The sequence below is a fragment of the Triturus cristatus genome, chromosome 1_2 (genome assembly GCF_964204655.1).
Source record: "Triturus cristatus chromosome 1_2, aTriCri1.1, whole genome shotgun sequence".
Taxonomy (NCBI): Eukaryota; Metazoa; Chordata; class Amphibia; order Caudata; family Salamandridae; genus Triturus; species Triturus cristatus.
This window is the reverse complement of record NC_140580.1, coordinates 906,909,510-906,932,879: the sequence shown is the minus strand read 5'-3', so window position 1 is coordinate 906,932,879 and position 23,370 is coordinate 906,909,510. Positions and strand designations below refer to the sequence as shown.

The window sequence follows — 23,370 nt, the reverse complement described above, 5'->3', positions numbered from 1 at the left end:
ATTTTATTCCAGATCTTTTCCCATATTAAAACGGAAAAAGATATGCCCAAATCCACCTCCCAACTACATTCCGTTGTAGACTTGGTACGGGAAAGAGATGTAGATCTTAATTTTTTATAAATAGTGGATGCCGAGGCTGGGGTACGTAGAGAAGAAAGTGTGAGAGGAGAAGATGTTGTATGAATATGGACTGAGGATAAGGTATTGAAAGAATTTAAAGCAGTAGAAGTCAATAGTCGGTATTTCGATAGATAGGAAGAGGGAAGAGAAAAGCGGGTGCGAAGTACAGAGAAGGGAATACGAGCGTCTTCTTGAAATAGTTGATGGGTCCACTTAAGGTCAAGTGCCAGCCAATCCTTCCAAAAAAGGGTCCTATTTTTGATTTTAATATGCTTATTATACCAAATTGGGGAATTTAGAAAACGGGTACGATCATCAAGACCTCCAAACAAAAGAGGCTGAAAATTTTTTCGGGCATTCTTAAGAATGGGAAGTGACATTTTCAATGGGATGTGAGTTAAGGACAAAAATTCCTCAAAGGAGAATGGATGGAAAAATGAAGATTCTAACTCTACCCACAAGGGACGAGGATTAAAAGTGTCCAGATCTGTAGATAGTAGAAACGAAGAGTGTTTGAGAAAAAACGATGTGTGATAAGAAGAAAAGTCAGGGAAATTGACTCCACCCATATGTTTAGGCTGTTTAAGTTTGGAGAGGGACATCCGAGGATGTTTATTTTGCCATAAAAATTTTGATAAGATACCATAGATTTTTTTGAAGCAAGATTTAGGAATATTAACAGGGAGATTGGCTAAGTAAAATAAGATTATCGGAACTAACATCATTTTAATCGAATCTAATCTGCCCCACCAAGATAAGAATAAAGGATGCCATCTTGATGTAGAGTTACTCAAAGTGAGCTGTAAGTTTTTTAAGTTTAGAGCCACAGTATCTTTAAGGGAGGGAGTGAACCATAGACCCAGATACTTAATTTTAGAAGTGTTCCAGTGAAAGGAAGAATCTACAAAATCAGCGTGAAAACAATATTTGTTTAGAGGGAGAATTTCGCATTTGTCAATGTTGAGTTTGTATCCCGAGACTAGAGCAAAAGCAGAGACTTCTGATAAAAAGGCTGGAATGGATGATTGAGGATTTGAAATGAATAAAAGAATGTCATCAGCATACGCTGAAAGTTTTAAACTGCTGTCTGCATAAGGGAAGCCGGTAATGTTAGAATTCAAACGAATTTTTGTTAAAAAGGGTTCTAACGCTAAAATAAATAAAAGTGGAGAAAGGGGACAACCCTGACGAACCCCTCTATGGAGAGGAAAAGACGAGGATATAAGGCCATTGGCTAAAATAAACGATCTAGGAAAAGAATATAATAATGAGATATATGCAATAAATTTGGGACCAAAACCAAACCAGCGAAGTGTGGAAAAAATAAACTGCCAGTTGACTCTGTCAAAAGCTTTTTCAGCGTCTAATGCAATGGCCGCTAAAGAACCTGGGTGAGAATGGGACTTACTAAGAACATTAAAAAAGAGACGAGTATTGTCTGATAAATAACGACCTTTAATAAAACCAGATTGTTCTCTGCCAATTAACCGTGGTAAGATATTATCTAGGCGAAGAGCTAGGATCTTTGCAAAAATTTTATAATCCAAATTAATCAAAGAAATGGGTCTATAGTTTTTACACAGAGTAGGGTCTTTGTTGTCCTTAGGAAGAAGACATATTAGAGCCTCTTGAAACGAGCCTTCAGATTTTCCAGAAGAAATGAAAGATAAAAATAGTTGGTGTAATTTAGGCACCAGGAAAGAGGCAAAGTGTGCGTAGAATTCCATGGTAAAGCCATCTGGCCCAGGAGCTTTGCCCTTTTTGAGTGAATGAATAGCTTTAAGAATGTCATTAGGGAGTATATCTGAGTCCAAAAAGGAGAAATCAACATCCGGGGGAGACGGGGAGGGAATAGAGGATAAGTAATGGGAAATGTCAGCCAAAGAGGGCGAAAACTCAGGAGTATAGAGCGTTTGATAGAAATTAACAAATTCTGAGAGAATATCTTTATCTATATGAGCAGTTGTGTTATTAGACGTTACAATAGAATCGATCTTTGTGCGTTCTTTTTTAACCTTAAGATACTTGGCAAGTAAATTGCCAGATTTATTCTGAGCGTTATAGTATTTAGCACTGGACTTTAAAAGAATTAGGTTTGCAAATTCCGTAGAGAGTTTATTAAAAGAGAGTTTGGCTTTAATAAGATCATTCAGCGTAGATTGATTTTCTGTTATATAATAAGAATGTTCCAATTTCTTAATTTGTGAATTAAGTGTTTGAATAGACTGCATAGATGTTCGACGTTTACGGGCCACGAATGAAATAATGAAGTCTCTTGAGGCAGCTTTAAAAGTATCCCAAATGAGTTGGGGGGATATATGGGGAGTGTCATTTTCAGCAAAAAATAAGGTTGCAAATTCCAGAAATGATGATGAAAATTTGGGATCTAATAATAGAGAGTTATTAAATCTCCAACGCTTAGTGCCTTTGTTGGGGGGAAGTAAATCTAAACTTAAAGTAACTGGAGCATGGTCTGAAATTAGAATGGATCCTATGTCTGAATGGGAGATATGTTGTGTGAGAGGTTTGGAAATAAAAATATAATCAATTCGGGATTGGGAGGAATGTGCCGGGGAAAAGTATGTGTATTCCTGAATTGTAGGGTGACAAAGTCTCCAGGAGTCTACCAGAGATCTTTGTTGAATAGTGGAAGTGAACTGATTGTGCATGGAAGAAGGAGAAAATCGGGCTTTGGATCGCCTGTCTAAAAAGGGGTCTAAAATCATATTACAATCTCCGCCCAATATTAAGTAATCATCCGTGTATTGCATTAAAGAAGAAAGAAGACGAGGCCAAAACGTTTTGTCTAAAGTTGTGGGAGCATAAATATTGAAAATGGTTAAGGGGATTTTGTTAATCAGTAATGATACAACAACCCACCTACCCTCAGAATCATTTTCTTGCTTCACAAGTTGAATGTCTAAACGTTTGTGTCATAGTATTGTCACACCATTTCGTTTTCCTGAACCAGGCGAAGCATAGACATGGCCTACCCATTGACGACGCAATTTAGTTAATTCACATTCAGTTACATGAGTTTCCTGCAATAACGCAATATCTCCTTTTAAATTAGCAATATGAGATAAAACCCTTTGGCGTTTAATGGGAGAACCCAAGCCTTTGACATTCCACGATACAATATTTAAAGTCATCTAAATATAAATACTAACTCTTCAACTATCGTAGAAACAGTCATATGTAATGTTTACTAACTGTACAGTGCACGTTAAATTAGTACCAGAAGGAAGTATCATAAAAAATCTTTGAGAAAAGATAGACATACTTAAACAAATTAAAGAGGAAATATAACACCAAAGAGAGAGGTAAAGGTATAAGACAGAAACTGAGAAGCTAGGAAATAGAGCATAATGAGGAAAGGAAGAACAAGAAAAGAAGTTATAAATTATTTCAAGAATTGAAGTAGAAAAAAGAAAGAGGAAGAAGAGGCAAGACTGAGGTAAGAAGTACAAGATATGAGAGAAATAACAGAAAGCCCAACATAGGAAATAGGATAGGGAAGCGAGGGCAAAAACAATAGAGAAAGGGGGAAAGACAAGGAGGATAGAAATAGAGAAGAACAAGATGAAAGAATAAATAAAGCACATACCACAAAAAGACATGGACAAATGGGGATGGTGGAAGCCCATGAGGAAAACAGCACACCAAACGCGGGGTACTCCGATACAAAACGGAAAACGAAGACACCATCCAGGCAGTGGAGATATGATCACGGAAGGACGACGATATATTGCTGTTTCTAAAATAAAGAAAAGGGGAAAGGAAGACCAATTACAAAGGATATACGAAACTTATGATCACATACAATGACGAAAAACAGAAGAACAAAATTAAATATAAACCAACAACATTTAGAATAGATAAAGCATTCGTTTAGCTATAAGATATAGGTTATAAGTCTTAAGTATCCTCAGGTCTTTGAAGTACGAGGAATTTCCATGCTGTCTTCAATACAAGAGTCAAGAAAGGCTTGTAGGCGTGCTGGGTCTTCATAAGTCGTAGTTTTGTTGTTAAGGGTGACTTTCATAAGACAAGGATGAAACAAGCCATAACGAGCATTGAGATTCTTTAGTGCAGGCCTCATATCCAAAAATTGTTTCCGTCGGTCAGCAGTTGCTTTCGCATAATCCTGAGCAAAAAATAAATTATTACCTTGCCAAGACACTCTCCCTTTACTTTTGGCTACATGGAGAACTTTAAGTAAGTCTGTGTATTCTAAAAAATAAAGAATGACACCACGAGGCTTGGAAGTAGAGGAAGCAAACTTAGAGTTTTGGCCTAGTCGATGAGCTCTTTGAATGTTCAGTTTTGGAGATTCAGGAATGTCCAGCAGGGTTGGTAGAAATGACTGAAAGAAAGAAGGCGCATCGGAGCCCTCAATTCCTTCCACAAGGCCATAGATGCGTAGATTGTTGCGCCTATTTCGATTTTCCAAATTCTCAATCTGAGACTTGAGATGAGCGACCTCTAACTGTAATGGAGGTATTTGAGACGTGACAGACTGAATGGAATCAACGCGTTGAGAAAGCAGTGAGGACTGTTGCTCCATTTGAAACCATTTATCTTCAAGATTCTGGAGACGAATGTTGGTCTCTTCCATATGAGGTTTAAGTGCGCGAATTTCTTGAAGAAGAAGTTCCATGGATAACGTCGTTGTAGAGCCTGTTGGAGATGGCGGGTCTTTTTTGACGCGTTTTGTAGAAGTGGTAGATGAATTTTTAGGTAACTGTTTAGGATTACCACGAGGTAAATTAGACTGAGTAGTATTGGCATTGAGGTGCGTAGTTTCAGGGTCTTCCGTATTGTCTTGTAATACACTGAAAGGGTTAGGATCACTCATCGTGGTGCTGTCACCCAGAGTAGAGCCAGTACGGAGTGCACGGGCTTTTGCCATAGTAAACCACACAATAAGATATAAAACGTGTGGAGGAACGTGGATACGCAAATGATTAAACGCAGAAGTCCAGCCACAAATGACGAAAGTCAGTGAAAAAAGGAAAGAGATGAGGCAAAAAGCATTTAGAAAAATATGCTGCACAGGTTCTTTATAAACAACAAGTCTTCAGAAAAACAACAAGAGCTACCTTGCATAGGTAGAAAGCAAAAAAGTCATGACCTCAAGCCAAAACTGAGGAGATAGCATTCTGCGCCGAGGTAAAAAACAAAATGGCGGCCACAGAAACGAGCGCGAACGAAAATGCGCTGAAAGAGAGTGAAACAGCTCACCCTGAAGGTCGAAAATGGGCTCAAATGAAAGCGCTATGTTTCATATCCTCTTGCCAGCGTCAGCATCGTCCCAAAGATAGAGAAAAGAAGCCTGGTGGAAGGTCCGGTCCTCACGTCAGTAAGGAGCTCCGCGATCCGGCGGCCATCTTCTTTGGCTTCCAAGCCACGCCCCCCTGTCATAACCGATTTTACTAGGAAGTCTGACCGTTGGTGATATGTTGTCACAGGTGTGAGACGTTTGTGGGTTGTTTTTTGGATGGTGCTGGTAGCATTTTTCCTGGCTTACATGAGCCTTTTGTGTGTTGATTGTTTTCGTGGGATATGCTCTACAATCCAATTTCCTGCTAATGACTCCACCTTGTTCCAGGTGGTTGTTCATTGTTGTGCAATTCTGTTCGATTTATAGAAATTGACCCACTGGCAAATGACCCTTCATGCTTGCAGATGATAGGACGTATCAGAATGTTGTCCTCATTTTATGATGGGATGCATAGGATTGTAAATCCTTGAATGCAAAGGAAACGCCTCGATTGGATGACTGAGACATGAACGTGGGAAACTCGAGCACTATGGCATTCCAAGATAATAATAGACATCCTCCAGTTCGTATACCCTGGTCGATAAACCCACAGGAACGGCTACTTCTAAAGCTAGGGTAAGGGATGTGACCACGGACCTTATCAGCTGAAGGTTGTTTATACTCTTCACAATGAAATGTCACAGATGGCGCTTCCTTTTTTTGTTGCATATTTATATAGCGCGAACTCGACCCGAAGGTATTGGAGCGCTTTACACGAGCACCGTATTTACATTACATATTCAGGCACGGGGAGATTAAGTGGTTTGCCCAGAATCACAGGAAGTGGACGTGACCCCAGGCTCGAACCCTGGTTTCCAGCACCAAAGTCGGCAGTCTAGCCGATGGACTCCATCCCCTCCCAAATGTGGTCCCCTGCCTGAATACTGCTTGCAAAATTCTTGGTAATTGCTGTAGTACAGTGGAAACTAGGTTGCTCTTTGGCAATAAGCAGGTTCTCTGGTAAGTATCTGTGCAAGCCATACCAACAGGCATAGGCATGATGGCAGCAGCCTCATGCCACTCTCCATCCCTGTTAGCCTAGTGACGTCTAGCTGGATGAACGTGAGTCCACCACAATTACAGCGACAAATGTGACTCTACTGAACATCACAGGAGGAGTAAACCTTCACCATATACGGCCGCAGTGAACGAAGAACGCGAGAAGAATAAACCCTTACTGCTGAAGAGGCACAGAAGACGACTCCTCGTTTGCCAGGAACTTGAAGGAGATACAAGCCAGGTCTTTGGAAATGGGTTGATGTAATTAGGCTCCGATTTCAGGCAGAAGCCAAAATAGGCAATAAACTTGTGTGATAAGCAAATGCCAAGATGGTGGCATGCCTCCTGAAGAGCAGAGAGCTTTGAAAAGTGCTTTTAAGTCTCTCCAGCTCTGGAAACAAATTCCCTGCACTAATTACGTACGAGTATATCTTTTAACACTTTTCTGGAAAGGTTTTAATTGGACACTTAATGATAATTAAATCAAACAAAGAAATGGGTAATTTGTATATTTGATGAAGCTGAAGGTTTTTCCCCATGTTAGGATCCCATGTTATATGGCGTGTGGCAGGCAGGGAGGGCTGATTGTGTTATTCTAATCGTATGTGTTACTGAAGTTCCTTGTGTGGAGAGGTGATTGATGGTGGGGTGATTGATGGTGGTGGTGGTACTGGAGGGTGAAGTGACGGTGATAGCGGAGGTGAGCAGTATCCAGCATGCATTAAGTGGTCTGACAGGCTGTAAAACCTGCACCTGTTAAAATGTTTTCTGTGCTGGCAACATTAGGAATTAGTCAACAGTCAATTGTTTCTCTGAAGAAGTTCTATAGTTCTATGGAAATTGAGAACAACTGGATAGGGGTCCATGTTCACATAGACAACGCTGTGGAACTGGGCAAGGGTGAATATTCCACCCTCTGACCAGTAGTGTAGTCTGTACTGAGAGAACCATTCACAGTGTTTGCAGAAGCTTGCCTTATATAGGGCAGGGAGAGTTGTCACTCTTCCACCATAAGAGATAATAAACAGGATCTCCCCCTGGACGAGGCAAGTCTGCCTGTGCCACAAGCACCTTTGTGCCTGCTGCTGCCGAGAGGCCAGAGGCACACACAGTGAAAAAGGTCATCGAAAGATAAAAACAAAACTCCAGACCAAGAAAGAGCTGTGGGAGTGAAGTGACACCTGCAGGGACATTTAACTTTTATCTATAAAGATGTCCAACTGTCGCTTCACCTCTCTGTGTCCCAACATTCTGAGGCACATCATGACTCCAACATTCTATTGGGCACAGAGCACAGGCACTGGCTGAGCAGGAAGTGTAAAATACATTTCATAAAAAATGCAGGATACTACACACTGCTTGTCAACATACACTCAGATAAGTTTGCCAACGTTTTCAAACTGCAATGATGAAGGCATCTGTCTTACACAATAAATTTGTTTCACAACTCTGTTAGACAGTGTCCATGGGCTCGCACATTGTCTTATTATATTATGCGCCAGATGTACCATTAAAAGTTTAGTTGCCCAGTGCCATTTTTAGGTCTGGTTTGACAGCACAGCTGTTGCCAGACTTTATGCAATCAACAACATATTGTTTTCAGAATACTACTGAGAGAAGGGCTTAAGCTCCACCACATGTTGGTTTTCTGGAGTACAGGATTTGATTAGGCCTAAATTGTGGTTTGAGTTGGCTATGATGGTAAGCCGATGATCATGGCTATAGCCTGATCTGTTTAATATTACAATAAAGACAGTAGGCCTGACATATTAATTGTGAAAAGCGTATATTAACCGAATTCTATGAAAGGGTGGATTGTTATTGCTCTGCTTGAAAGTCTTCAGAGAAGATTTTTGTGAAATAGAATCTTACAGATTACTGTAATAGGCAAGGGTTTTTGGTGTTGGCTACCCCCAGGACAAACCATGGATACAGAAGATTTTCTCTGTAAAAATCATTGTAGGCCTTCTTAGGGGAGATAGTATTTTAATTAGCCAACTGTAACTTTGTATACCTTTGTAATTTTAGGACTGAGTGCCTGATGATCGCCTTATGGGAAAATGTTTGCTCAAAACAGTAGGCCAGAGTTGGTTATGGTGATAAGCTATGGACCTGATGGGTGCACTGAGAAAAGGTGTATCTGATGCCATAGGTCTGACCTGCTTATTACAAAAAGTTATGACAAAGACAGTAGTGTCCTGGCAGGAAATAAAGGTAGAGATATGATGTATCAGGAGCTTGCCTATTGGTTATTATCATGAGGGAGCATAATGTATTTAAATTTAAGATAAAAAATCCCTTCATGACTCTTAGTACAAAGGGCAAGATGCATTTACACTCAACATACCTGATTTAAAGTGGACTAATTGATTGGGAGACATTATTGCTCCTGCTGTATATGTAAGATCGTAAGTTTAGAGGTTAATGTGGATATGAGCTGTTAGGAGAAATGATCTGCACTAATACACAGTTGAGCCTGTTTTGTAAATATGTCTAATGTGAGGTTTTGATAATAGGATATTGAATCTGATTTTTTTGTTTCCTAGATATTGTATGTGTTTTATAATATTGTGTCCTGAAGAAGGTGGGGTGAGCCAACTCAAGTCCACTGAAATGCTGCATCGACAGTACTTTTTTAACTAATTGTTTTTTGTAAATTGTTTCTATGAATAGTCTTGAAAGACATTACTTTTCACCAATTGTTTTTATGAATTGCTGCCATGAACAGGTTTTAAATTGTGTTAGAATTTGTTTTAAAAGATTTGGAAAGAAGAGATGTATTTACCTGTGGATGTGTTACAAAGTTGAAGATGTGTGCAATATGTTTTTAAATACTATGTATGATTTTATGGAATGCTTACAGATTGATTGCACAAAATAAAATTAGACATTTTTATATAAGAAAGTGTTCAGTCTTTTAAATAATATCCCTATATGGTTTCTTGAGTACATACATTTGTGGTTAGTGCATCTTCGCAGTTTCCCAATTAGCAAGGTCATATTCCACTTCACGCAGTTACACAAAAGGGAACCCTTTTTTCAGAATTAGATCTACCCTGTCCCTTTTGGCAGTCAAGGGTGCCTCACCAGGTTTGTGGGGCTATAGTGTCAAGCCAATGCTAGAGGCTATAAACCTTATAGATTCGCTTGGAAAAATTATGTTAGATTCTTTAGATGTGATCTGTATGTAAGGAAGCATCATGACAAAGCAAGTAGATCTGACGTGCTAACTGTGAAAAGTGTGTGGTAGGGGAATGTTATTACACAATGCTAAAGCCTGTCTGCAGGTATTTTAGTACACAGAATCTCACACAATACGTTAGTGGGTAAGGGTTTTGGTGTTAGGCGATCGACCTCAACAAACCATGAGGATAGAAGATTTGCACTGTGAGAATCATTGCTAGGCCCTTTTCGGACAGATATTAGAACGTTGGAATGTTGAGATTCCATTGAACGCAATGAAGTAGCTGCTGGCTTATAATGACTGGTATAAGCCCAGGGCTCCAATATTCTAATTTTTGTCTTTATGTTTCTCCCTTTTTAATTTAGAGCATTCTACCCTTAGTGGGTGGAATGTTCTAATAGCCTTATAGCCTTCCTGTTTCAAACTATACTTGTTGTTAAAGACTCTCACCCTCGTTATAGGTCCTCGCATGAGGCTCGGGCCAAGTGGCGTCACTAGGGTTGGTGTCACCCGGTGCGGGTAACTCATGGTGTCACCCCCTCATGACTTACCGCATGGACCTCCTCCGCTCCGAGTCCGCCAGTGGACACAGTTGGCAAATAACGGGACCATACAGAATCCTTAGTAACGTTTGTAAATGTAGGTCCTATATTTACAAAATGTGCCTGTTAACAACAGTGTGATAATGACTCATTAATCAGGTTGTACAGTGGGCTACCTGATAGTCAACAGTTTATTGGAATTTATAATATCATAGGTATGGTACTTTGTTCTGGCGTGGTGTTCCCACTATCCAGCAACACGATATATCAGTGGTCGAAGTGGGGGGAAAAAAGTAGGGGAGCTGTGGGCGGAGAATCAGAGGGCAGGAATCCCCCAAGGATTGGATCAGTGGGCGGAGCCAGAGGTGGGACCTGAATGCGCAAACATCCCAATTTTTTGTATTTGTTTGGTTTCACTGCCCAGTTTTATCAACCAATAGATACACATGATTATTTAAGGTTATAAGGAGTTATTGACAGTAAAATGTATTCACAAAGTGGGATATGCTTCTAATCACAGAATGTCCCCAAATACGATAAAATGTGGAAGCACAAGCCATTTGTCTCCGAGCCATGGAGTTTCTGTCATCAGCACTTCTCCCTTTTCCAAAACAGCAGTTCAAACATGAATGGCTAAAAATCCTAGTTTGCAAATGTTTTCTAAATAATAATGGCTCTGCCATATTTGCCTCATAATGCAAGATCTGCAGCATGATCTGACCATTTAAACTAATAAATTGTTTGTAGCTCAAACGTGTCAAAAGTTAATACAAATTTTGACTTGTGTTGCTGCGGAGTAGATGACAGTTAATAGCTCACTGTTCTATGTTAGGATTTTAACTTATAAACTGCAAGTAACAAAAGGATCTCTCTGACAAAAGCAGTAGCCCACTAGCCTATTTACATTATGTGCGCTTTGTGATTTGCATGGTACATGTTCTTTGCAGCAGGTACATTAACCCTCTGAGCTACCTTTCCATGAGTCAAATCTTTATTAGACAAAATTCCGATCTCTCTCTAGGAAGAACATTAATCACCAGAGTCATCATGACATTTTTATTGTTACCGAAAATTGCTGGAGGCCAGGAAGGAGGCAGCAAGCGCTTTTAAAACCATAATATACTTGCAAAAATGATGCCTCCACCTAAAGTCAGCACCTGGTGCGGTCACACCAGTTGCACCGCCCTAGAGCTGGCCCTGCTCAAGGGTCCCGTGGTCTCAGTGACAGGGTCACTGTTGTTCTAGGGTGTGCTGCTTCATAGGCCTGCCCGCAAGACTGGAGGTGAACTTCAATATGAATAGTGGTGGACAAACCTTGAAGGTTAACCTACACTTGTCATGCTAGGGTCCACCTGCTGGTGCTACGACACCGGGGCTTCTAATGTCTTGCGAAGCCTTCTAAGGTCTAGCATGAGATAGTGCTCTCTCAGGAGAGTGGTCTGTTCAGTTGGACTGGTTATTAAGGCTGAACCTGGTTCCCCAGTTCCAAATTCAGCAGCTCTGGCCATAGTGCCACATCCTGTCCCCCACTGAACACCATACTGCCCCACTGCGGAAAAACTCAGACTGCCTTCAACTACAACCCAATTGTTGCCAGCTATAAACACCTGGATGCGGCTCAATTTAAATTACGCACTGGGCAAGAGCAATATGTGGTCTACAAGAAAAAAGTGACAGCATCCTGGAAAAAGCAAACAATCATAGGGAATGCAAAATTTTGCAAACCATGTGAAATGTAAGCAGGAACAACATGGTTACCTTAACGCTTTTACACTCACTGTTCAGAAATCAGTGAGTGCTATTGCCTGAAAAGTTAAGGACATGACAACAGGGCCCTGAATGGACCTATTTCAATGGCCATTGCTTATATCCTTACAAAACGTAAGCAGTATGGTAAAAAAAGACAACATCCCTAGATGCAGAGCAGCAGTACAAATTTTGTTTTTCAATCCTCACATTGCAGTACCTCCAGGATTGGTGAATTAGTTCCAAGCCCAGAGAAAACAAAGCCAAGACAACAAAAATAGCGCTTCACTGGCAAACTCTGTAAAAGTGGCGCTAATGTGTTTGGGTGTGAATAAAATCAATCTGGCCAGTTTGCTACCACTCTGTCTTACTTTATTTAGTTATTTCTTTTTCATATTTTTTAACTTTTATTCCCGATGCTGCACTTTGGAATTAAATGTCAGAAGAATACGTCATTGATTTCCCAGCAAAAGTGATTTTCTTTTTTGGATCCATTTCACAGGGAAGCAAATAAAAGAAAGGAGAGGAAAGAGAGTGAGAACCCCGTCTTGCAGCCACTGTTTTCAGTAAGAGAAGAACTGCCGGGCTAGCAGGTGAGAGGCCTTAGCATGTACACAGAGCTGCTGTGCCTGAAAGTCGTCTTTGCAGGCCTCCCGACAGCTCAAAAGATGGGCCCACAACTCGGTGATCAGTGATCAGAGGCAGGCAACCTCGCTCCGCACTGCCTCCGCCCTCCGCCCTGCTCAAGATGTCACTCACTCACAACTCGCACAGCACAGGCAGCATAACCGCTTGACCACCCACGATCATTAATCAATTGATGCGGGAGAGACTCACCTGCTGTGTTGGTGGCAGACAGGGGGGGCTACGTTGGCGGGCGGCCCAGAAACCGGTGGTCAAGACAGTGCCTCTGCTCCTCGTCACTCGTGCTGCTGCTGCAGGCCAGTCACGCGCACTTTTAGGGCCCAATGCGCATGCGGGAATGACGCCTGCACTCGAGCCTAGAGAGGCGCACAGACACGGCGGAGGAGGAGGAGACAGTGTGCACTGCGCACAGGCACCTCCTCCTCCTGAAAGATTAGGTTGCTCTGCACACACCGGCCCTGTTGGCGTCACCCCATGTGAGGGTGTCACCCGGTGCGGTCCGCACCCCCATAGTGATGCCGCTGCTCGGGCCTATTATTTGGGTTCAGGCCCTCGTCCGTGGGCTATAAAGCTATAGTATTTGCTTTCTCAGCTGTAATTTTGCATGCCTGATGATTGCCTTGTGGGAAAGCTTCTGCACCGTACAGTAAACCTGAGTTGGTTCCGGTGACAGGCCAATGATAAGAGATATAGGCCTGGTTGTTGCGCTGGGAACGATTATGCCAGATGCCATAGGCATGGTCTGGTCATTCTGAAAAGTTACAATAAAGGCAGAAGGCATTACTTCCTTGCAATGTAGCATACTTATGAAAGCTTTTAATGGTGGATTGTTATTGCACCATGTTAAATCCTGCAGTCAAGTATTTTGTTACATGAAATCTCACAAATTTCCTTTGTAGGGAAGGGGTTTTGTGTTGAATACCCTGTATGACAAACTCCAGGGGTAGAATATTTGGACTGTAACAATTCTTTCTAAAATCTCTTCAGGAGGCCTGACAGGCTCAGGTATGTTCCCTGATCTTTAGATAAAGAAAGATATTGAATGACATAAATATATATCCATATAGCTATATAAAGAGGGCCTATCGGTCAGACCACCTCTGCTATTGTTCTGGCCTTTACACTCCTCATCCATCAATGAAAGCATACTGCATTGGGTAATGGTTCAGTCCATATAAGTCACTGTCTCTCTTGCCATGTGAATGATTACATTTTCTGATCACCTGAAAACAACTGTGCTTCAGTGTCAGGGCTGGTTGATTAGTCCTTTAGTTTTCAGTTTTCTTCTTTAATAGTTGTCCTTTTATTTCTTTGCTCTCGTCATTTTTTTAATTTAAACACATTTTCTCAATTTTTTCTTTCACATAACATAACTATAAGGTTAGTATAGTGCAGACACAATAAATAGTGAATTTACAGGTGCTGTTTCGCGCAAGAGACTGTACATTGTTATAATCTTCAACAGGAGTCTTTGCAACATAAAGAGAGTAATTCGTTTTGTGTGATGTGTGAGAACTGAGCATCATCTTTACTTCTTACTAAACTATCATGTTCTTCTCCCAAAAATCTCATCCAGGTCCTTCTGGTCTGAGATGTTCATTTCCTGGGTAGAGCCCATATACCTTTTAAGGTCTCGCCTGAGCCAGCCATGCGCTGGTCTGGCGAGACATTTAGGAGTGGGGCTTTAGAAATCCGACCGCAAAGGCCTAAAGCTTGCGGTTACGCGTGCGTGCACACGCAGCCAAGCGCAATGCTGAAGCGCATCACTCACGGGCACCCTTTAAGCGCGCACACCAAATCAGCAAAGACACTCCCGGTGTTCCTGTTTTTTCATGGGTCAAATTACTTATGTAGACAAAGCACCGCACTTTCACTTTCAATAGGGGGCCGTCTGCTTTTATTTGCTTTTGTATACACCACAGTATAAGCACCTATTGCCGTTGCATTTATCCCAGGGACTGGACTGCAGCGATTGTTTATTTCATCTACATTGCTGTTTACCAAGGTGTGGATAAAATGTGGCATCTAATCGGGTATTTACATGCACCTTACCACTCCCCTGCAATGCTTGTTTATTTCATTTTAGCGCACGCACACAACTCCCGGGCTTGTTTTTTATTTTTTCAAAGGTAATTGTAGAATAATACAAATCTATCCTCCACCTTTGCGAAAACGTTATCAATTTTAACCCCTCTGCTTTTTTTTATTTTAACTGACTTATCCGGAAGCACTGTTTAGAGGGTATGTGTAAAAATGCTGTAAAACGTAAGATTAAAGATGGATGCGGTTTCCGATACTGATGACTCAGTGTCACTGGCCGATTAGCAATCCTGATGGGCATGTGAGGCCATTGAAAAGGAGCTCTGTATTCATTTCCGCCTTAGTAACGCGTTGGATGGTGACAGCTTCTTAAAGCCCCTGCCGTGTACTACTGTCGCTCCTCGTTGTATTGAAAAATGTTTTGCTGTGTTCGTTTAACTCGTCTAGTTTACTGTGTATGAAGTGGCATGTTTTAGATGTGTTACATGTTAAATCACTTTTAAATCCCCGAACTCCGTCCCAATCGTGGGTTCTTAGCAAGGTGAATGTAATGCATTTTGGTCCAGTAGCCCCAGCACCATTTTGTTAGTTATTTTGCAACCATCCAATAAATTGAACGCTTTTAATCTAACATAAAGACTCTACCTAATTGGGCTCTTTTATGGGTCTTGGACTAAGGAGTTTGTGAAGTGTTGCCGCCCAATTGTACTTTTTGTTGTATTTTTTTTTATATCCGTAGCAATGCTTAATGCTGAAATGCAATAAATACCGATGCCTAATAACCATACAGCGCTCCCCACAGACATGGCTGGCACTAGGCACTTTAACTACCTGCTGATTTGCAGCAGAATGGTACTCATGTTGTCCATCAGTTTAGGATGAATGTCATAGATGTTGCAGTAAGCTATCTTACTTATTGGGGTAAGATACATTTTGTTTTATTTATTTGGGGGTGTTTTAAAGCACGGGCTTAGTTCCAAAACAGAATCGAAGAAACACTAGAACCATCTTATTTATTATGTATTTCATTTAAGAGTTTTATATAGTGCTGGCAAGACCCAAAGGTATCCAAGCGCTTTACATCAAATAACATGTTCAATGTAGATAACCAATAGAGCAAGAGTACATCTGTGACCCATTAAATCAATGTTACACCGAGAGGAAGAAAAAAATAACAAATGGGGGGGGGGGGGGGGAGGCTCTGGCTCTAACCACTGTGGACAGATTTCTCCTTTTTGCCAAAAGACAGTGACCACAATGTTTTGGCCATCACTGACAGATGTTTGCTTTGTGCCATGAGTTAGGACCAGCTTCTGAACACCTTCTTTTGTTCCCTTGGGCCACTTATCCAGCAAATAACCCGAGCTTCTTCATTCCATGACTTGTTCGCTACCACTTTGACTTTTTGGGACGTCTTTAGTGAATATTGAAAACATGTTTTGGCTGAATTTTCCTTAATGCTTATGGGCCATTTGGACACTGCCTGCATAGGGTTGAAAGGCTAACGTCCAGTGCTGAACAGTATATTCAGGGCACAAGTCTTAAACAAGCATTGGCATAGCCAATAGGTCTCGCATTTGGGACCTTATAACTGTTTAGCCATGCAACAGTTGATGTTGTTGCACCAAGGATATTGTGCTGCATAACTAAATACTTATAAGGTCACAAAAGCGAGACCTATTGGCTATGCCAATGCTTGTTCTCTTTGCATTTCAGGTTACATACTGTCCATTTTCTCTTTGAAGCTTGGAGATCATGTCACCTAACCTCGTAATCATTTCATTCTATATCAGAGTTTTGTAAGGGGTTCACCCATAAACGCCACAACCGAAAGCAAAAATAACACCGCTACGGATGACTTTACCCCTATGTGAATATATGTGCTAGTCCTCATGTCTTGTCTCTTCTATGCTCCTGCTATAGGAAAGAGACAGATCCACGACATGGTCCACGTGGAGATCTGGCTTGGAGAGGGGCAGCGAACCCTGGGCGCTCGCTGGCAGAAGGGTACTGTACAAGTCTTCGATTCCTACCGTTTCGTGTCCACTTCATATGGAGACATGAAATATCACTTCAAGTCCCTGGAGACCTGGCTGCAGGGTACCTGTGTAAGGTAGGAAAAACATATTGGTCCTGATCAAAGACTACCACCAATGGATTTCCTCAACTCACTGGTGGGTGGGCATGAGTATGGTGTCTTCTGTGTGGGTGAGAGTATGGTGTCCTTGGGCGGGTGATTTCAGAGTCACTGGTCATGGTCTACTGGTCAGCCAAGAGAGCAGCGTGTCTTCGGTTCAGGTAAGACCAGGGTATCTCCTGGGTAGAGGAGAGAAGGGAGGTTTCTCTCTTTGGGAGCTGAGGGTGGGATAGCTTCTACTACTATGTGTTGACAGGAGGTGATTAGCATAGCTTCCACTACCATCTCCTATAAGAGACTGAGGGAGCTGATCTCCTTTCACCATAAACCCATCACAAATTGGGGCTTACGCTACTGTTGTTCTTTCATTCCAAATAAAGAATTGCAATACTCACACAAATAAACTTAGAACGGTTCCCAGAGACCTCATTGCTGTGTACCAAGGACACTTTAACTGTCCCAGACTGTGTGCATACAATGTATGCATTGGACTACTGAACTAACTGTGAGAATGTCTGCACATTCAATGTAGTGCTACCATGAGAGAATCTTCGAATTATTCTGTGGTAAAATGTTTCTTATTGCTTGTTCCCTATTGGTGCATGTCCTAAGAAACACATACCCATGTCGAATGTATGAATGTCCTATAAAAAGATGAGTATATTTCTTTGGGTAGGAGACCCTTTCCCACTCTTAGAAGGCGAATCTATGTCAGATTTCACTTAGAACTGTTCTGAGTTCTTTGTACTTATATGCTTTGCCACCAAATTCACTAATTGCACATATTCTGTATCCTAGCATGTTGGGGACACAGAGATTCTTCCTGCCTTGTACTGCAATGGTCTGCATGGCATTCATCTCTGCAGTATATATTCCCAAAAAGGGGAAAACGTCTGCATGTTGTTGGAAAGCCTTTCCTTGATGCCACATCAGCCTGTTGATAGGTGAGCTGGGTGTTTTCGACAGCAGACTTAGGAGTTGCTCCGCCATCAGAAACATAGCACTTGGCCCACCTGTAACTGATGCAGGTGGAAAATTAGATTTTGGCAAATGGAAGCTCTTCACATTCTGTTCACTGTCCTATTACTGCCAACCTCTAAGTGAGTCCCTAAATTTAAGAGGTGGCCGAAAGGGACTCCACTTAGGCCAGTGCCATTAAAAGGCTCCTATCACTAAGGAAGACTTGGACATGTCTTGCTATTGCTACCAGCTTTTAAAATGCCCCTTCCTGTCGTGGAGTCTTCTCTTTTGCCTTCAGGCTTATCTGCTTCAGAATGTGAAATCAATTCTAAATGTATTTTGATTCTTATCATCAACACAAAGAATCCACCGTGTGGTTCGATACAGAATTATAAAAGTGCATAATATTATTTTGCATAAAGTGAGGGTTTTCAAAACCAACTGGCATTGATATTGTGCCAAAGGCTTTTGCATCAAGAACTTGGTTAAAAATAAATCAATATGTGGGCAGGCTTTTGCTTTCCTTTCCATCCTTGCCAGTGTATCTTGGAATGCTGCAGAAACTATATACATGCCATATACATTACATGCATACAATCAGTGAATGGATGAGCACACACTGCCTTAAGCTGAACTCAGGAAACACTGAGGTTTATCTTATTTGGCATTTACACCTCACTCTGGGCCCCTACCTGGTGGCCAGAGGAATTGGGACCACTTCCAAATCTTGTGAAAAAGGCAAAGAACTTGGGAGTGGTCTTTGACGATAAACAGAATTGAGGAAATCAGGTCAACGTGGTCTCATCCTCATTTCACAACTTGAGTATGATCAAAAAGATATGTCTTTTCCTTCCAATAGATGCCAAAAAACTGTCATTACAGCTTTAGTCCTGTCCAAACTAGATTATTGCAATGGCCTATGCTTAAAACTACAAGAACAGTATCTGAATAACTTACAGATTTTACAAAAAGTGGCAGCCAGTTTACTTCTTGATATTCCTAAATTTCACTTAGTCTCCCAGACTATACACAAACTACACTGACTGCCAGTCTGAAATCACGTTAAATGTAAAGCTCTCTGTTTAGCCTATAAGGCATTGCATGACATTGGCCCTGAGTTTCTGAGGCAGGCGTTCGTTTGCCAAACCCACTAGAAATCTCAGATCCTCAGGGGCCAAGAAAACAGTGATCCCCAGATTTAAGAGGATGAATTGGGGAGGAAGAAGCTTTATTACAGGTGCAGCCAAGGTCTTGAATCTTCTTCCACTGCACATTAGGGCGCTACCCTCCTTGCTCTCCCTTAGAAAGGAGCTGAAAACATGGCTTTTTAATAACTACGGGTAGCTTCTTAGTTGTGTTTGAGCAATGCCAGCGGCATGATACCTCCGGGTATACAAGCGTTTTACAATTCGCTTTAACATAACATAACAAGAAGCTACAGAGAAGAGCTGAGCTTGACCATGATGATGAATTGGACTGTTCGAGGCATATGAGCTGCAGATTGTACACTTAGCATAGATCGCCATCTGGTGTTGGGCCCGGATGTTTGCAGTTTGTTTTTGTTCTTTGGACAGTCTTTGGAAGTCACGAGTTCGGTGACTCCTCCTTCGGTCCGTACTGCGCATGGGCTTCGGCTCCATCCTCAGATTGTTTTTTTTCCGCCATCGGGCTCGGATGTGATACTTCGTGCTCCGGCTTCGAACTTCTACGGTTCCAGCCTCGACGGAAAATCCTCGTTCTTCGAGTTTCTTCATCTATCTTCATCTCTCGAAGCGGCACTTTTCTCCATTCCGTACATCGGCACCGGCCTTCGGGCCCTCCTCGACTCCGGTCCCGGCCGATGGAAAGGACTCCGTTCAAAAAGTGCCCAAAATGTGGGTCTAAATTTCCCCACACCGACCTCCATCAGGTGTGTAACCTTTGCCTCTCTCCAGAACACGAGGCTAGAGACTGCCCCGCCTGTAAGTCTTTTCGATCAAAAAAGACCATCCGGGATCGAAGAGCTCGACGCACCATGGTGCACTCATCGACCGCAGCTCCACCAGACATCTTCGGAGACGACGCCGGAGCTTCGGGGCAACTACACACCGAGCAGGAGGATGACGTCGTCAGCGCTTCCGAGGCCGACGACTCCGACGTGGAGGACATCACACCGGCGCAGCGGGTCGTGAGTACTATACCCCCTCCCACCCCCGCGCCCAAAACCAAAGAGACTCAGGTTACACCCTCGCCTGCAGGCCTGGGTAAAACCAAGCACACAGCTTCTATCACCCCACCTTCGGGCCCGGTGTCGAAGCCTCAGAAGTCTCACGGCAGCTCGGGCTCGAGCCAGCCGACGCCTGGTGCGGAAAAACACCATCCGGCACCGAAGAAAGTGATACCCAGCTCGACTCCGAAGCCATCGGTGCCGAAGCCTGGACTCTCGGTGCCGACAAAACACAAACACAAATCTGTCGGTACCGACGCTCCGGCGCCGAAAACTCCTTCGACGCCGAAAAAAACGGAGGTTCCAAAAAAGCATGGCGCACAGAAACCATCGAAACCCTCAGCTCCGAAAACATCGGCGCCAGCGGACGATTCGGTGCCACTGGACCTCTTTACACCAGACCCTTTGCAAAAGACTCTATTTAAAGATCCAAAGACTGGGCTATTGACTTTAGTTGTCAAGAAAAGACGTCTTGACACACCAGCTCCTCCTCCACCGCCCAAGCGGAAGGACTCTGCTACTTCTCCTCTCAGAGTGCCCTCCCCACTACCTCCTCCTCCGCCTCCTCCACCTCCTCCACCCCCTCCCCCTCCCAGGTCTCCGCCACCCTTACCTCATCACTCCCTGACCCCGTCCCCAGATCCGGATTACGGGGATCCAGATTATGACCCGGCGGACGCCCCAATGGACCCCACTCCACCGGGGACCCCAGACCCATGGGAAGACTACCAAAACCCTGACATACCGGATATGCCTCAGGACGACCTATACCCATCCAGGCCGTCTCCTCCAGAGGACTCCTTAGGGTTTCACCACTTAGGGTATTGAACCCTAGAATAGAAAAAAAGTACAAGGCGGCACCCACAGACCCTGCATACATTAAGGGCCCTGCTCCCTTAGATTCCCTAGTTGTGTCCACAGCTAGAAAGCGGGCTAACTCCCAGTCCTCAGGAGAAGCCCCACCGCCAGATAAGGAATCCAAACTTCTAGACGCGTCTGGCAAACGCACCGCCTCCCAAGCTGCATACATGTGGCGCATTGCAAATACACAGGCGCTACTTGCGCGCTATGACAGAGCACACTACGACGAGCTTGAGGCTCTTATGCAGCACCTCCCCGAAAAACACAAACGCAAGGCTCATGACCTGATACAGGAGGGTAAACTAATTACTAACACCTCCATTAAGTGTGCCCTCGATGCAGCTGACACTGCTTCTAGAGCCATAAATACTAGTGTCCTGCTTCGTCATCATGCCTGGCTCAGGATCTCAGGGTTCAAGCCTGAAGTCCAGGCGTCCATACTAAATCACCCCTTTGACCAACAAACTCTCTTTGGGCCAAAGGTGGACGAAGCATTAGAAAAGATGAAAAAGGACACAGACACAGCAAAGTCTATGGGGGCACTACAATCACAGGCCCCTAAACGCTCCTTTCGACGCTCATCCTTTCGTAGCACAGGCAGAGGCTACTCCACCGATAGCGCCTCTACCTCCTACAAGTCCCCTCCTCAAAATACCTTTTCAAAGGGCTACCAAAGGGGTAGTTACAGAGGCAACAACAATAAGGGCAGGGGCAAAACTAACACCACCCGTTCTGCAACCCCGCCCGCACAATGACTTCCCTTCACTCCCCCCAGACCATCCCACTCTGGTCGGGGGCAGACTACAAACCTTTATCCACGCATGGGAATCCATAACATCGGACAAATGGGTGACCCAAATTATTCGGTCAGGGTACTGTCTCGAGCTAACATCTACCCCACCCAATATCCCACCAAGGCACCGTCCAATGTCTCAAGAATATTCCACACTACTCAAACAGGAGGTGCTCTCCCTCCTTCAAAAACACGCTATAGAGCAGGTCCCCGTCAATCAGCAAAATCTAGGGGTCTACTCTCTGTATTTCTTAATACCAAAGAAAGACGGGACCCTGAGGCCCATTCTGGACCTCTGGCCTCTAAATGCGTACATACATTCAGACCCTTTCCACATGGTCACCCTACAACAAGTCCTCCCGCTCCTCTGTCAGGGAGACTTTCTCACTACCTTGGATCTGAAAGACGCATACTTTCACATTCCAATACACCCTTCTCACAGGAAGTACCTCAGGTTCGTGGTGGACGGTCAGCATTACCAATTCACGGTTCTCCCCTTCGGGGTCACCACTGCACCACGGGTGTTTACCAAATGCCTAGCAGTTGTAGCAGCACACCTCAGGCGTCAACATATTCACATCTTCCCTTACCTAGACGACTGGCTCATAAAAGCCGCGTCCTACAACCAATGTGTGCAACATACCAACAGCACCATTCAACTACTCCACCGGCTAGGCTTCACGGTGAACTACCAAAAGTCCCACCTCCTACCATCTCACACAAAGCAATATCTCGGGGCCACTATAGACACCTCCAAAGGTATTGCCTATCCAAACTCAGCCAGAATCGCAAGCATACAAGCCTTGCGCAAAACATTCCTTCCTCAACACTCTCTTCCAGCAAGAGTGTTTATGAAGCTCATAGGAATGATGGCGTCTTGCATTTTCATAGTGCCCCATGCAAGACTCCACATGCGTCCACTTCAAGAGTGCCTAGCACGACAGTGGAACCAGGCCCAGGGTCAGCTGACGGATCTGGTGTTCGTGGATGGCCGCACCCATCACTCTCTGCAGTGGTGGAACACCACAAACCTTTCCAAAGGGCGGCCGTTCCTGGACCCGGTTCCTCAGGTGATTCTAACAGCGGACGCATCGCTCTCCGGCTGGGGAGCGCACCTCTTACACCTCACAATGCAAGGTCTATGGACGCCACAGCAAAAATCGCCCCACATTAACCATCTGGAGCTCTTGGCGATCTTTCTAGCCCTAAAATCTTTTCAAAAACAGATTTCGGGCAAAGCAGTCCTCATTCGCACAGACAACATGACTGCAATGTATTATATCCAAAAACAGGGGGGGACACACTCTCCCCAGCTCTCCCGCTTAGCCCAGAGCATATGGAGATGGGCAATTCCCCAAAACATCTTTCTCCTGGCACAGCACGTTCCAGGCGTACAAAACACCATGGCAGATCTGCTCAGCAGACAAACGCAACAACTACACGAATGGGAACTGCATCCACAAGTTCTTCACCCATTCTTCCAAAAGTGGGGGCATCCTCAGATAGACCTCTTCGCCACCCACGAAAACAAAAAATGCCCAAGCTTCGCCGCCAGATACCCACACCCATTGTCCAAAGGCAATGCGATATGGATGAACTGGTCAGGCAGATTTGCATATGCCTTTCCACCTCTCCCACTAATTCCGTTAGTGGTAAGGAAGCTACAGCAGCACTCCCTCACACTCATTCTGGTAGCCCCAACATGGGCCAGGCAGCCGTGGTACACCACACTACTACAGCTATCGGTGGTACCACATCAAAAACTGCACCTGTCCCCATGCCTCCTAACCCAGAACCATGGAGAAATCAGGCAC

At 43.5% G+C, this 23,370-nt stretch overlaps 1 protein-coding gene across 1 annotated transcript in view; it reads left to right on the top strand.

Annotated features, from left to right (window-relative positions):
• Window positions 1-23,370, top strand: part of TTLL10 (tubulin tyrosine ligase like 10) — a 448,425-nt gene that overhangs the window by 118,220 nt on the left and 306,835 nt on the right. Inside the window, exon 4 of the mRNA XM_085609638.1 lies at window positions 16,523-16,712. Within this exon, the coding sequence (XP_085465764.1) occupies window positions 16,523-16,712 (190 nt within the window). The remainder of the gene's footprint in view (window positions 1-16,522; window positions 16,713-23,370) is intronic.